This window comes from Falco punctatus (assembly GCF_963210335.1).
Source record: "Falco punctatus genome assembly, chromosome: 6".
Taxonomy (NCBI): domain Eukaryota; kingdom Metazoa; phylum Chordata; class Aves; order Falconiformes; family Falconidae; genus Falco; species Falco punctatus.
The window spans coordinates 30,006,729-30,023,762 of record NC_137585.1 but is presented as its reverse complement, the minus strand read 5'-3'; the positions used below and the strand labels follow the sequence as shown (position 1 = coordinate 30,023,762).

Here is a 17,034-nt window from a genome sequence, read left to right as displayed (position 1 = left end):
ATGATGTAAGCAGACGGAAGTGACATTGTAAACCTAGGCTATATAGTGTCACGTCGTTCAGCAATAAACGCCATTTGCCATCCACCACATTGGTGTCTGTGAGCTGATGGACCGAGCGGCCTGGGGTTGGCCGCCGTGCCGTTCCTGAACCAGGTCACCGCGCGCCTGTAAAAAGGCAACAAGTGGTGCCGAAACCCGGGAAAATCACCTGGAGTCAGGTGAACGGCGGCCGGAGCGGCAGGACCAGCCCGGCGGGGAGGACGCTCCCGGACCAGTCAAGAGGATGGAAGCTCTTGCGAAGGTCGTATTACAACTGCATAAGCAGTGGGGTATTGACTGTAAGCCCAAAGATTTTACTCTCGCAGTTGCGAGACTTTTGGAGCTGGGGGTCATTGACCAGCCGGTGGATATACTCCACCCAGATGTGTGGGACAAATGTTCCCGCGCTTTATGCGATGAAACGATGTCTACTGGTAGTGGGAAAAATCTGAAAGCGTGGGGGAAAGTCGTCCAGGCTCTCCAAAAAGCTAGACACGAGCGGGAGACCTGGAAAGCTGCCAGGGATTGTCTGTTAACCACCCCGCGGGTGGGAATTGGGGCGGCTACGCAAACCTCACGCCCCCCGGCTGAGGAGGGTTCCATGGACCCTCAAAGCCGACAGAAAAGTGACGCGCCCACTCAGCGTCCGAAAGACTCTAACATCTTCAGCTCGCCCACAGACTCCTCGGCGAACTCCTTTTGGGGCAAACTGGCTGCAGAGGCCAGGGATGCTGAGGCGAAAGCCGAGGCTGAAAATACACGGATTGAACCACCACCATATGTGCCCCAAGATGTCGCCGAGCAGCAAGAAGAACGGCGGGGCGAGACCACCCCCGGCGGGAGCAGGGGGGGAGCGCTAGAGTTAACAAGCGCACACAAAGGGGAGGGGGAGGAGAATGGGAAGGAAAAGAGTGATTGGCATGACCAAAAAAGGGAAAAGATCACGAGCGAGGGGCGGAAAGCTAATCAGAATGACCCTCCCCAAAACCGTCCTTATAAGGCAGGCGCCTCCCCAAGCGGAAGGCAGGGCGGGCAAAAAGGGAAAGAACCGCCCAATTACACAAGAAAGGGGAGGGGCCGAAGCCCGACCACATACCACCAACACCCGGAAGAGAGCAGTCAGTCGGACTCTGACTCCGACTCGGACTCTGCATGGGAGACTTGGCTTGCAAATACAAAGACCAAAATATCACCACTCACGGAAAAAGAAAAACATAAGGGGACAGAAATTACTCTCACTGATTGGAAAAAAATACAAATTGCATGTGCCGATTGGGCCCCAACAGACACACTAGCATTCCCGGTCTGAGTGACGGACGGGGGACAGAGGGTTCACTCGCCCTTAAACCCTAAAGATATACAAGCGATTGTTAAAGCAATAGCAGACAAAGGACTCAATTCGGCCATGGTCTCCACCCTCATAGATGGAGTTTTTGGGGGAGATGATTTGCTCCCGTTCGATATAAAACAGACCTGTAGGTTGATTTTTGACGGGGCAGGGATGATTGTGTTTAAACAAGAATGGGAAGAGAACTGTGCGAGGCAGTTAGCCCGAGTAACCGGAGCGGATCATCCGCTACACGGCTCCAGTCTACAGCGGTTGATGGGTACAGACCCAACAATGATTACCCCCCAAGCATAAGCCCAGGGCCTGCGGGCCCATGAAGTTATGGCAACCACCCGTGCAGCTAGAGAGGCTATTCGCGTAACCTCTAGAGTTATTGCCAAGCCATCGCCATGGTCCACAATAAAACTAATGAAAACTGTGAGTTTTTATCTGCAGGACCGGATCATCGGACACCCCCGTAACCAGTATACCCTGGTGTCAAGAGAAGACAACGAGTCGACAAGCGGCCTGTCCGCATCTGAGAGCTCTGCACCAGCGGAGTCCAGACAACGGCGATACAGCCCCCACAGGGGGGATCCAGAGCCGGCTAGAAAGGGTCAACATCATGTTTGTAGAACACCAACAACTGCTTTAAAAATGTACTTGATCAGTATTTTCCCCAATTTTCCCTGGCTCTCCCAAGTATCCCAAGCTACACTCCATTACCCCCAGTCGCTTCCTAAGTGCCAATTGCTTAGTGTGCCTTATCTTTATACTCTTTTTTAGAAATATTTTTACTATTTTAGCCTGTTTAGTTAAGCATAGAGGGGGGGGAAATGTTGCTAGGTAGGGCCTGGCGGCCGGAAGATCTCACGCTGTACGGAAACACAGGGCCCCCCTCTAGATAGCCAACAGCTTTTGATTTATGATGTAAGCAGACGGAAGTGACATTGTAAACCTAGGCTATATAGTGTCACGTCGTTCAGCAATAAACGCCATTTGCCATCCACCACATTGGTGTCTGTGAGCTGATGGACCGAGCGGCCTGGGGTTGGCCGCCGTGCCGTTCCTGAACCAGGTCACCGCGCGCCTGTAAAAAGGCAACATCCTGATTTCTTGTTCACATGTGCATAACCATGGTAACTATGAAAATAAAACTTGAAATTTGGAAGACAAGTCCATATTCTGGAAGTGTGACAGAATCCTGGATGCTTCTGTCTGAATTCCCTAAATTTCCAACCTCCAGTTGTCAGGTCATCCATCTTGGCCAGATGGTCAAATTGTTCCTTTTTAACGGGGATTTTGCTACAGTAACACTTTCCCTTCCTACTAGGAAATGAGCTTAGAATTCACTGTTCTTGGCAGGTGGTAGCATGTCTAAATCCCATTTGAAAACCTCATCAGGACTAAAAATACCAAACTGGTGGCTCTACATTGAGATCTAGAAGGAGCTCTTACAATGGCTTCCCCAAAATTTCCTGCTGTAGTTCAAAATTATGATTATGTCCAATAAACTATTTATATGTTATAGCATTTGGATTCTTGAACAACCAGCTTCCTTCTTTGTGTGATAGCTTGGTACGCATCTTGATGATACATCTTGGTAATCCAAGATGACAGCATCTCAAATCAGGCAGAAGGAAGCCAGGAGAAGTGATTGGTACTTCCAGCTTAGAAATATCCCAGTTTGGTCTGTGCCTAACCATAAAGGCCTGCTGACACCCTACTTGTTGTACAGAGAAAGTACAAGATGGGGGAAAGGAAGGGGGTTATAGGAGTGATTTAATATTTAATCCTGTGTATTTAAATAAAAATAAAGATGATGTAACTTATTTGAAAATGTTAATAAATCTTTTAATATAACATTTCAAATATGCTATTCCTTTCTGTCTACAAAAAGCAGTTCCTCATTTCAGTTCTACTTAAAAGTTAAGACCAATGAATAACATGAATTCAAGTACAAAGTCTATCAGATAAGTGCCTCAGTGTGAACATTTTGAAATTAATTACTTTAATATCAACTGTACAGATTTTATGGCTGAGTGAACCACAACCATCATGAATGAAATACAAATTACCTTTCCTTACAAATAAATATATGTGATATGAAAGAGTTCACCCTAAGATAAAAATAACATATGGGCTATTTAAACATGAAACTCCCTGTGGCAAATGGTACTGCTACCTCCAGACTTTGTCTTTTTTTAATGAAAAAGTGTGTATTCTTTAATGAAATAACATATCATTTAAACAAAGATACCTTGAATCAGCACGAGAAAATGCCAGTTTGCAAGACTGTAGTAGATGCACGTTTAACACCTACAGAGTATTCTGTTTAGTACTGCTGTTTAGGTAGCTACACAGAGAATAAAAAACTCACCAAATGGTCAAATTAGACATGTGTAATGTACATACGTTATTAACCAGCACCTGAGAATTTAACTCAGGTTGCTCAATGCAAATCAAACTCACACAGCAAAGGCTTGCCTACCTTTCCAGCTCCCACTAAAGAAAAAGTAGCAGGTCGGCACAGAGCTTCAGCTTAACTTGAAGCCCTAGTCCTTATGATTCAGTTTCATCTAACTTTGGCTTCCTGGAAGTTACTCACCCACTCAGTTCTAGACAACCAGACTCCTCAGGGCAAATGCCTATACATAGACAACCAGTGCCATTTTAGATGTTATCCAGGAAACACCCATTGGATGAGCATGTATGACCCAGGATCTGCTCCACTGATTGTAGGTGGAGCACTGCTGAACAACTTAGACAAGATACCTAATCTTCAGATGGCTAAAATTAGGTGAAATGAACGCCATGTTTGATTCTGTCAACTTTACTCACAGTGTGCCTTTGAGGAGAAACAAAAGGGAATATTTTAGTGATTAGATGCTGTTCAGCATCAAAGAAGACAGCATAATTTAGCCACAGAATTTAAGCAGTCATCAATTTCCTGTATCCTGAAAAGCGTTTGCATCATTATGCAAACAAGTCTCTCGCAAACAAAAACTGAGTCTGAAAAATCAACATTCAGGCAAAGTGAAGTGAGAATATCTTACTCAGTCGGGTTTTCTTACTTTTCTTACTGTTCTCTCAAAGGGACGACGTACACAAAACATATTATGGCTATGCAGTATCCAGTCTCATGGAACTGTTATTAGTGTTACAGCAGAAATTGGTGTTTTTTGCACTAACCTGGAGGTGGCGGTGCACTTTCAGTTTCAGTCTCTGAAAAACAAGGAAAGATGACAGATATTGAGCTTCAAGTAAAAGCAAATATTTTTCACATATTTGGTATATTCTTGTTGAATTTGGACACAGTTTTGGTTCATTTAATATTTTAATGCAGTTCTCAAATTTATTTTTGCTTCCACACATGCAACACATGGCATCTTCAAAGTGACAGGGTCAGAGGCCTAAAGCTATTATGCTCTGTGAAGAGATGATACTGAACTTTTCCAGTCCAGAGAGATATAATACTCACAGAATCATAGAATTATTTAGGTTGGGAAAGACCTTTAAGATCATTGAGTCCATCCAACCATTAACCTAGTACTGCCAAGTCCACCACTAAACCATGTCCCTAAGTGCCACATCTACAAGTCTTTTAAATACCTCCAGGGATGGTGACTCAACCACTTCCCTGAGCAGCCTGCCCCAGTGCTTGACAACTCCATCAGTGGAGAAATTTTTCCTAACACCCAATCTAAATCTCCCCTGGTACAACTCGAAGCCATTTCCTCTTATCTTTTCACTTGTTACTTGGGAGAAGAGACTGACACCCGCCTTGTTGCGACCCCCTTTCCTGTAGTTGTAAGAGTGATATGGCCTCTCCCAGACACGGAGGTCATCTTCCTGCACGTATTCATGTTCATTTATATAGGTGGGACCCAGTAAATTCTGAGACCTTTTGGCAATTCCAGTTGAGGACAATTCTGGAATATCGTGGGATCCAAGTTGAATTTCAAGTTTGGGTTTGATTTTTTAAAGTGAATTGGTCTTGAACATATGCTTAAATATATAAATTAGCACATCGTTATGTTTCTGTCAGATGATATCCTATGTTTAAGCTATGATATTGCTATGTTTAAGCAAACTTTCAACTGGAATAATATCTGATATGACTTTAATTGTGAACTTTAATTAACAGAAGAGGGTCATTCACAAAGAATCCAGAGACCTTTATTTAATTTTAACCACACCATTAGATCTAGAGTTCAGAGTTCAGTGAAATCAGCTTAGCAGCTCTGTGTAGAACCTACAGTATGTTTCGGTGTTCTTTCTTTCAGTCATTCTTTTTAATCTAAATTGCTTTCCTTTCAGATGTGTGATACAGAAACCAGGCTTTTTATCCTATTTAAATGTTATCCTTTTGGGACGACATGTTCTCTGATCTAAAAACATTTTTTCAAAAATTAACTAGATAAAATTTACATTTAAACCATTAAAGGAAGCTTATTTTCAACTTGTAAAATCCTTAGGACTCTGAACTCGTTGAAAATAGTAATATTTATTGGAGGTAGTGCATTGACTTATAGTTTAAGTACTTGCAACAAGCAAAGATTTAAAAGGTTGAAATCCTTAATTGTAACAGTAGATGGCTCTTACTAACCTTTGTCATGTTATGGGTATTAACCTTTGGGACCCCACCTAAGGTCGTACTCAGGAAATAAAGTTTCAATTTCTGTCACACAGAAATGCTGGTAAGGCTATTCCTTTGCACTCAGGTCTAAATATAACTAAAACATAGTTCTCATTCTTAATATATCCATTTAACGTTTAAAAGGGAGAAATACTTTTAGCACAAATATAATTTTGAGTGTGTGAATTTGATATGGCTTAGGAACTTCCAGTCACATATGCAGATACTACAGTATATCCCTGTAGAAGGTCCACTGAGAATCCCTTGCTACAGGGAAAGAGCTCAGAGATATACATTCTGGTCACAGCACCCATCATACAGAATAGAAGGGAGAGTGTACATTAAAGATCAACAGAAACAGAGTCTGACAATAATAAAACAGCTTTACTTAGGCTTGTAGCAATTTATTTCTTCTGGTCTAATAACTAACATACTAAGTTTTGCTTTGTGACCTAGGAAAATATGAACATTTTTCATATGAAACTGAAAATTCCACCACAAAAAGTACGTCTTGGAACATAACCCTTTTACTACCATGACATTTCTTACTGCTTCCACTGAGAATAAAATAACATCTGTGGCATGGAAATCTATTTCTTGCATGGAAAAGTAATAGCAGATAATGGCTGACTATATAATCGTCTTTTTGAAATGTAATGGCTAGAAACAGGGAGTCTTCTTACAAACACTGAATTGGAAAATTCTCTTTGGCTCACCAGCAAGGCCCACAGATTTATAAACAAAAGCTCACCAAACTAAGCAATTTCAAGGCTCAGATGATAGGCTTATGAGCCTTTTGAGGGACTTTGCTTGAGATCTTCTTTCATGTTGAAAAGTATTTCATGGCTTCATCACACTATGAACACATGGTTCAACACAACACATTCTGTTGGTCAGAGATCACACATCTTTAGTCCTCTCTTACCTAGCAATAGGCACAGATGTTAGCCAAAATCTACTGCACAAACCAGACTAGAAACACTATTATTATAGTCTGAACTTCATCTCATACAGGCAGACATACAAGGAGATATTCAAAACCTAAGCAATGTCACAGACAACCTACTCTAGCTGACCCTGTTGCTAGCAGGGAGGTTGGACTAGACAATCCCCAGAGGTCCTTTCCAACCTCTCCTATTCTACAGTTCTGTGATGGGATGATGACTGAAGCCAGACCAAGAAGTCAGTGGTTTCTTTCCTAAACCATAATTCAAGGCTGTTTGGTCCATTGCTAACCGAGGCAAGAACTGAGCTCAGGGAAGAGACCTGAAGTATGGTGCAGGAGGAAAAAAAAGGAAGGGATAAGAGTTCCAGGCACTGGGGGTGGCAGAGACATGGGAGATACTTCAGCATAATCTTTTGGCCATGTGCGACCCCTTTCATGGTCATGCTTGGCTTACAGTTCCATTCCTGAGGACAGCCAGGAAAAAAACCATTAATAGCACTGAGTAGTTTCCACCTCCCCAAAGAATGATAGCCCTCTCTGGCTGACCTCTGCAACAGGCTTGTCAGCCAGGAAAGGGCTCTGTGCACTCAACCAGCAGCTTACGGTTGTGCTCCTTCCCTAGGAGGCATGCTCACTGGAGTCCCCAGATGCCATTCCCGACAGCCCCATTGCCTAATATGGTGCTTTGTCGAGGCATTGTCAGGGGGGCTGGCGGTGGAGAACGTGGTGCCTCCAGCATGCGCTCCCCAGCCCCTTGGGAGAAGATGGGTTCACCGGGTTGTAACGATCCCTCCCATGCTACAGGGGAAAGCGGCTGTTGAAGGTCCAGTTACTGCTGGATTGACACCATGTCAACCGGGCCTTCTACCAAGCAATTGAAGTTCACTTCTGGTTCACAGTTTCTAAGGCAAAAGGCAGTGGTTTCTTCTTTGCAGTTCTTTATGTAAGAAGCCAAGAATGTTGGATGTCAGCGGGTTGTGTTGCGCTACACAGAGACCTTGGGTTATTCATTGGCTGTGAAACTTGTAAAGCAGCTGGTTATATAAAATTCTACAGCAAGAAAAGGAACCAACTTAGCAGTCTACTACATGGCTACTCAGAAAGGATAGTAGATTAAGAAGTGTAGTTAGCAAATAAAGTGAAAGCACAACTGTCACTTAGATAACATCTCCAGAAATGCTTTCATGCCTCAGCTGCATCATGAGATGCATTCAGGATCCAGTTTGACATAGGATATGAGCACTTAGAGACAAGACATTTTTATTTGTGATTTATAATTATACATGCACACATACACTCCTGAAAATCAGCAGGAGATGCAACCTGACCCATTACCAACAATTTTCCATCACTGTTCCACATTTACCGTGTTCAATATTTTGGATAAAAAAAGGAATTTAAATCTCTCCCTGTGTGTATAGATAACTAAGCTTTTAAAAGTTCCGTGAGATTACCCATGCACTAATGCTATGGAAATGCTTAAAAACCATGTTAAATTGGGACTACCATTATTTAAAATTTCAATTCCATTTTAGGTCTGGCTGCAGTGACATCCAGCGTGCAATAACCACAAGTAGCTTTGGATCTGGCAGGGTGCTTATGTGTGATGGCCGTTTTTCAAGGGCTCTAAATTCCCGCTTCCACTGGCTTCTGTGACAGCAACAAGCATAGAAACTCCCTGACCTCATATATATTACTTTTCACATTGGAGTATAAACATGACAAGGCATGCTGACAGTTCTAAAACAGTCTCCAGGTCCTACTCTACTACTGTGCTGGGAGCAAAGTATTCTGGAGTCTTGAAGTTCAGACCATTCGAGAGCTACAGGTTGTCAGCAAGCAAACTGGGAAAGAGGTCTGGCTGGATAACTCTTCTCATTTTGCAACTCTGTACTCAGGACCAGGTTTGTTTTGGGTAGGCTTAGGAACTCTCAGTAATATTGGAAAACTAGTAGTGGTTTTATCCCCTCAGGTGAAGGAAATGACCTTGAGCTTTAAGTCAGGGCTTGCACAAAGTCTAAAGTTAACATTTCACCAGGCTGGAACATTCAACAGGAAAGTTTCCTGCACTAGTTTCTCCCTGCAGTTAGGTATAGATTGGTTACAACCCAGCAAAGACTCTGGTCTAAACAGACAAGGAATTGAGGATTTCACCCGGTCTGACCAGAGGGCTTACTCCCATCTACCTGAAAGGGAAGCCAGGACTACAGCTGCATCATCATGGACACAGGTATATCATCTCTGTGTAACAGCAGCATATTAAGGTGACTTTCATATGTCAAAGAGCACGAGGATGGTCACTTAATGCTTTTTGTCACAAAGACCTGTCAACGTCAAATTGTGCCATATTTAAGTAGGTGGATTAAGCTTGCGCACATAGCCTCAAGGGATCAGACAAATATAACTATTACGTAGGAATTCCTAAAGTGCTGACTCTGCTAGTCAGACAAAAATAGACAAAATGCTAGTTTGGGGAGATAGCATAGCTCACCCCAGCCCTTGTGCAGTTGTCATGTGTAAGGATTGACCCCGGTGCACAGCCCCTGTAAGACACAAGAACTGCCGCTGTGGCACATGGCTTTCTCCTGAGGCAAATGCTCCACTAAAAGAGGTGGGCAGGGAAGGTGCAAGGGTGTGGAACTGTTGCATTCCACAAAAACTGAGCACAATCATGCAGACAGGGTCTGCCCGCTGCCTCATGAGTCTCAGTTCTTTACTGAGAAATCATCTGATTTGCGTGCAACCTCCACAGACAGTTCCCAACCTGAGTGGAGGCAAGAAACTATAACACCAGCTGAAATCACAACCTTTTTTTCTGAATATCCATGGACATTTTCTATATTACTTTTAAAATAAAGCTACAGAACCCATTCTAAACAGACTTCAGTCCTAGGTCCTGAGAGCAAAAGTGGTTCTAAAGGACTGAAGTGAATAAGCAGTGGTGCTCTGGTGGCTGTCTAGGTGACAGTTACAGTGGCCAGCAGTGTGATGCAGCTAGACTGATACATTTATTAAGTATTTCTGCTTTCTGTTTCCACTTGTAGTGATGGTGTAGACAGAAGAGGCTGCCTGTTTTGGCTTACTGTGACCGTTTCTGGTTAGTCATGAATAATGCAACCTTAGGTTAAGTACTGTCTGTTGTTGCAACAAAGTGAACAAATCAGCATGTTCACTGAAGCTGAAATTATTTTTGTATTCCAGCAATTAGAACCATTGTAATCTTGTGATGTATCTTCAGCTAGGGACTGGAGAAGAAATAGACTTAAAGAATTTGCTTAAAAATTTAGTTTTGCATATGATTAAAATTCAAAACTGTTCCTAATGAATTCCAGCTTGTAGGAAAAAACCAAAACCAAAGATAATAATTAGTCCAACTGTACAATCTCACCTACAATGCTCCTGTTTCAGTAATAATCTAAATACTTCCAATTATGAAGGATTTTATGGGCCACAGGATCCGATCAAACCATCATATGATAAATGCAGAATGTTCCCCGACTTAAGGACTGCAAAACTGAATGAACAGTTGGAACAAAAGCCTAGTAATAGTGAATTCTGTGGAATGAATTAGATACCAGGAAATAGTTTATAGATCTACTTGAGGAGCTACAGTAAAATTGGTGACTCCAGATTTTGTCTTCATTGCCATCCATAATTGTGGAAATGCATAAAGCAACCGTTGCTTGTTTAGTGTGTTTCCTTGCAGTTTACATTTTTCTAAAATCATAGAATCATTTAGGTTGGAAAAGACCTGTAAGATCATAGAGTCAAACTGTAAACCTAACACTATCAAGTCCCACTAAACCATGTCCCCAACTGCCACATGCTAGTAAATCAAATCTGATCATATGTAAGCTTCCACACTGTTCTCATTTCTTATGAGAATTTTGCTTTCCTATAGGAATTAATCTTTAAAGAACACTGTAACCATGACCTTGAACAAAAGCAATTTCTTTAATAAAATGTATGTTCACATATCTATAGTCTCCCAAGTTTGTACAAGTAGACTACCCAGTAAAGAACTATGTCATCCATGCATTAAACCCCCACATATTTAATTTCTGGTAGGTAGGAGGGAGCTATCGGCAGTCAACACCCTCATCAGATGGTGCAAGGCTTCCTTGGCAGTCTTGAAGTTGCATGTGTACTGTAACTGGGAACTAAATGGCTGCCAAATGTTGACAGTATTTGAAATAAGTAAAGCTAAATTTGGTGGCTTTAGTATAGTTATCAAGTTTCCATGCATTCTCAAACTCATTTTTAACCTACTCGGGGCCGCAAGGCACCGATATGGAATAATCAAATTCCATTTGTATTTCCATTGTATCTTTCTTCTCTGACTTTATATCAAGAAATGACTGCACTAAAGTTCCTGAGCACTTGTGCATCCTGGAGAAAGAGTACTCATGCTTGTATCTCACAGATCACAGACTAGCAGTAGACTACAATTTGAGTGCTGCACTCAGTTGAAATTTTTTGACTAAATTTTTTCCATGGAGGTTTTCACAATTGCAGTTTTCTAACTTATCCCATCATTTAAAAAAACAAAAACAAACTTTTTTTTTGTAACTTGCAAACTGAAATTTTGTGATGCTGTGTATCCTGCAAAATCTCATAGGCAAAGTTTTGCTGGATATACCATCTACATGGCAAAAGGATTTTGATGAAAGGTGTTACAGTGTATACAAAAGTGATTTGTGCTCATAAGGTAATTCAGCTTGCCACATAACTCTACCTTTATGAGAAGGCTTTGTCAGCACAGCTGTACCTGAAGGCCATTGAAAAATTTTCCAGGCCCGAGTCTGTTTGTGGCTATATTGATTTATTTTTTTATTCTACATATTGATATGTTCAGTTTTATTTCCACATTTGGAAATAAAAAACCAAAATATTTTGAAGTATCATTGCAAGACTTGTTTTAAGATGAGGTGTATGCAGTCCCAAACATTACTGAAAAAATTCTTGGTAGGCATTTTCCCCATAAGACTTGCACAGTGAAAACTGCGGAAATTCCACACAGATTCAGTTTCTTCCTACCAACGGTAGCTCAATGATAGAAACACTCAAAGTCTCCACTGTCATGGCACCATCTCTGTTTACATACCACCAATTTAATGCAAGCCTGAAATGATTCCCTACACCTGGAATTCCATATTCCTCACCTACCTGTTCCCAGCCTGAGCCATTCTTTAACGTTGCTTCACATGACGTACTTAAACATGGTTCTGGCTCCAGTTAAACAGGGGAAGGAGAAAACTGGCTGTGTAAATATTGCCAACCAGATGCGCGCTTATGCCTAAAGGACAGGAGCAGCATTGCTACTTTTACGTTGTAAAGCCAAAAATAAAACAGACCCGGCCTGGCACCTGAGCCTTACCTCTGCAGCTCCACACCTGGCAGCCCCCGGCCCTGCTTTAGGCCCAGCAGTTAGCACGGATTTCTGCCTGCTGCTGCCTTAAAAAAGGGCTGTAGGTGCGGTGCGAGCTCTGCAGAACCACTCCGCCACACTGGGCTCAGCTGCGGGCATTCACCCCGCCTTTCCGTAGCGTGCGTTAGAAAGGCCCCGCTACGGGCTGCGGACGGGCTGCCGCGCTCCGCCCGAGGCCGCCGGCCCCTGTCACACCCGCCGGCCCCTGTCACACCCGCCTCCCGCCCGCCCGGGGCGCTGCTGGGCCGCGGCACCGCCCGCCCCCCGTCCCCGGTTCGCTGCCTGGCCGCCCGGCCTGGGGAACAACCGCAACTCCCGCAGAGCGGGGACAGCCCGAGCAGCTCTGGGTCTGGGCTGCGGGCTGCAAACGGGCGACCCTGTGTTTCAGCATTTCGAGCTCTGCACCGACGCCAGGTGCACCGGCACGGCCTGGCTTTGCTTTCTTTAGATTCTTTAAGCGCTGCAACACGTTTTTAACGTGTTAAATTGCCTGTAGAACAATACGATTTTTTAGCAGCAGGTGCTAGTGAGAAATTGAGTTTTCAAAATGACTCCTAGCCTAGCCAAGTGGAATTCTTGCTTTAAATATCCCACATCTAATAATTAATCTTTGCTATGTATTTCCTGAAATCGATTAATCCACTCCCCATCAAATTTCCACCCTGTGTCAAAAAGTATGGCTATAGATAACTTTATTCTCAATTCCCTATCCTTCCTTGCAGGTTTGCTAGTAGTTTTTCTCTGGAAGCAAGTCTTTTCATTTAGTTCAAAAGATTCAGAGAAAAATGAAAGCAAAAGACACGACAATATGATCCCAGTGAGAGCAGCAGGCTGAGCAATGCTAACTTCACTTCTGAAAGCTGCAAAACATCATAAAGCAGAGCAGGTCATAAAACACAGGACTGCTGCTCAGGAACAACAGGGATTTATTCCTCAAATTTAACGGTATATTTTTCAATGGCAGTTGCACTTCTAATTATAGGATAAAAGTCAGCAATAAAGTTGAAAGGGCAGTTATTTCAAGAGATGAGTACTTAACCAGTAAAGAACTTCCTTTCAGATAGTCCAGATAATTTCCAAACCAGCTCAGGAAACATTTTCCTAATTTAGAAAAATGTCTTCACTGTTGTTTTGCTGAGCTATTCTGAAATATTTCACCCTGAATCGAGGAAATAAGTTGCAGGGTTTTTTTAATGGAAATTGCATTAGGGACCCTATGGTCTGAGTAACTGGAGTGAGCTCCACAAAGGACTACATCTCCTGGTGTTCCATGCCTTCAGGTTAGTCTGAAGAGGCACGTGAGTATGTGCAGATAGTGGGAAATCATTCCACTTAGAGAGCTTGACTTCTAGGGGAAAATTAAGCATAAAGCTGTGGTGAATGTGAATTCATGCAATCTAGTTTGTTTCAGCAAATTACAAGGAAGCATTTGAGATGTGGTGATCTGTTTTATTTTAAACAAATTTCAGATTAAAACATTTCAACAATTTAAAATTAAAACCTGGTGGTATTCCCATTCCATAGTTTTTGAAATGTCAGCTTTTCTTTGAGGGTCTGGGCAAAACCAAACATCCACATGTTGGGATTTACCCAGGGTTGAATTTATCAGCTTGTTATCAGCTCTTTGTCAAAGTAATATGTACTACAACTGTGTCTAAACATTGTCGTGACTCTGTCCAAATACCAAATAAGAAAAACATTTGCTTCAAGTCTGTTTGACAGTGGGTGACAGATAATCTGATACTCTGTGATGTTTTCAAGGAAGAGTCTTCACAGCCTTCCATCAGATAAGAGCACTCTTCTGTCATCCGCACTTTAGTACTCAGCCTCCTCTTGAGAGACAATGGAATTGTAAGAAAGAACTCAGGGCTGTCAGGTGCCTAGGTGATTAGAGATGGTTCAAGCAGCTAATCACTACCCCATTACTTATGTCAACCTGAATTTTTTTACCCAGTGCTGATTTTCAGTCATCAGGCTTGTGGCAAATAACTCAAGATGAAAAAGAGGTAGTAGCATCCACTTTCTTAGTTTACTGCAGGTAACTCAAATTTATGGGCTATGAAATTCAGGGGCTGCTACCGTTTGTGAGTGCTGATGTTCCAGTACATGCCAGCCAAAGATGATTTGTAATTAAGTCCGGAGAAGAATTTAAAAATCACCAAACATAACTGGCAATGCAGGAAAGCTTTGTATCAGAGCTGCAGTATTGCTGATACCAAACACTAAAAGAATGAGAAGTTACCCTAAAACTCAGAAACTTACTGATTTAATGGGAATTCTATGTACTGACTTTGGGAGGTTGTTGTTGGTGGTGTTTTTTTGTAAGCTTGTTTGCATATAAATATTTATTGTTACTTAGATGCCTGGAATTCAGTATCGTATTGAAAAACCTTTAGGAGTATTTTGCACACATAGAAAGGACTTTTTCTGTAGGTAAAAATTCAGGACATCTAAGGTCCAAGAAACCTATGGCACTAGGCAAATCTTTGGTGGATTGTGCAGCAATATTTATGTACACAAAAGTCATGTATGACCCTTTGTGGGTGTTAGGCATACGAAATTACATACATCCCTCTGTGTTAATACTGTTACATTTTCTACCTCTCAATCTCATTCTGCAGCAATGAAGATAACTGAGAATTATAAGTCTTCACTTTAAAAAAGTCACATAATTTTACCTTTAGGGAAAACACTACAGCAGGATGTTTGCAGACAAACTGTGGGAGTTTGCATCAGCAAATCACTAAGTGATAGATATAAAAAATCTCTCACAAAGCATGACAGCGAAATGCATTTGAGATGCTACTGTGTATAACAGTCACAGCTCACTGCATATACTTTCTCTCTAGCTAAAAAAGCTGTTGGGTAAGAGAGAAACCTTCACTGCAGAACATGGAAATGCAAAACAAGGGCAAAGAAAAAGGGGCAGAGGACAGAGGTCAGATTTCCCCTTTAAAAATAGGGCTAAGGGAAGCTTAGATGAAAGATTAGTAAGGCTGGAGGGAATGCCATGGAAAAAATGTCATAAGGCATCTGACCCTCTGTGCCTTCACTGAAGTCTGCATCTGTGGAGGAGTGGCAGCCACAGCCTCCATTGGTATTATACTCCTCTTTGGGTCTAAAATAAGGGTTTTGGCCTAGATACTATGTTCTTATAAAAACAGAAGATACCGAATGTGCTACAGTGTGTGTATGTATATCTCTATCTATGTGAATGTCGCAGCATGAGACCCAGAAGCTATTAGTCAATGAATTACTCCATCTGCCTGGCATTTCTCATGTGACTGTTCCTAGATATCTGTAGCCACAGATATTCTCCACATCACCAGGGATAAGAGTTTTTTGTAAGTTTTGCTAGGAACAATGCTTTAGTGGTACTGGAAACTAATAAAGCTGTTGAAAAGGACAGTAATGCAATACTGTGAACATTCAAGTGTGCAAATGATTTGAAACGTTTCATTTCAGGTCAGAAAACAGTGAAAGACCCTATCACACAGGCACAATCAGATCAGACTGATGAGAGGAAGTTTTTCTTCCTTCTAGAACAGTTGGAGCTGGTGCTAGGGGCCATAATTCGAGCATTTCTCTTGCACAGAAAAGGTTTCATGGCAAAAAGTTATGAAAATGAACACAAAAATACCCAGAGGCTGGAATTCAACAACTTTTCAACAGCTCTGATTTACTGCTTTTTGTAGTCCACTAGCACACTGGAGTAAGGTGTGCATCAAGGAGTAACACCTATCTCATCAACTGAACCAGTAAGCTTTTCATTTGGAGTCTCTCTCAGTTTTAGCTGCATCTGCATTGTTTGATTTCACCACACCTTCAGGGCTTTGAGAGAAGACAAAATCTGAAATGGGCTTTCAGACTTGGTTTTCATGCTAGCTGAGCAAAGCCTGGTTTCTGTTCAAGAAAAAAGTAACTGTTTGAGGTGATTTATGAGTTGCTTTGGCTCAGCCCCTTCCTAATGTGTTCCATCCAGTCCGTTCAATAGCAAGAAGTGGAGCAAAGTTCTCTGCAATTTATGTCTATGCACACAGAGCTAAGATGTGTAAACATAAATCTGCATAAAAGGGGAATCTTCGTCTGTGTCTGTGTATGACTGCAACGTACCCTTGGCATTTATGACCAAAATTAGGAAGTTATTCTGAGCCTGAGAAGTCGTGATGAATGTGTATTTTAATACAGATCCCTCTCAAGAAGCATTGTGGTACTACTGAACCACACTTTCAGATATTCACTAAAACCACCATTTGATCCTAACGAGAATTAAATTAGAAGGGAGCTTTTTGTGATAATCACCTGATCAAAATAACTTGCTGGAGCCATCACATATAAGAACAACTGCCCTAAGAAGTAGGTCACATGCTATTTTCAATTAGTAATAGGGCCAGGGGATAGCAAATTATGTAAGAAATATTTCCTGATCTCCAGGGAAGGGACAGCAATGACTCTTGAACATGCTTAATTGCTGCAATACATAGCAGGATTCCCTTCTTGCCGCAGTGTCTGTACACTTTTGGGAACATGGAGGTGGCACATAGTGGGCCTCTAAACTGTGGAATGAGTCACCCAGCCATGCTCCCATGTCCTGGTACTGCAGCTCTCTGCATGCATGGAAGTCACATGCACTGACTGACTTGCAAGTTACCATA

General features: G+C 42.2%; 1 protein-coding gene across 1 annotated transcript in view; it reads right to left on the bottom strand.

The window, feature by feature from the left end:
• MYBPC1 (myosin binding protein C1) overlaps window positions 1-17,034 on the bottom strand; it is a 122,726-nt gene that overhangs the window by 56,170 nt on the left and 49,522 nt on the right. The window contains exon 4 of the mRNA XM_080393565.1: window positions 4,559-4,591. Within this exon, the coding sequence (XP_080249691.1) occupies window positions 4,559-4,591 (33 nt within the window). The remainder of the gene's footprint in view (window positions 1-4,558; window positions 4,592-17,034) is intronic.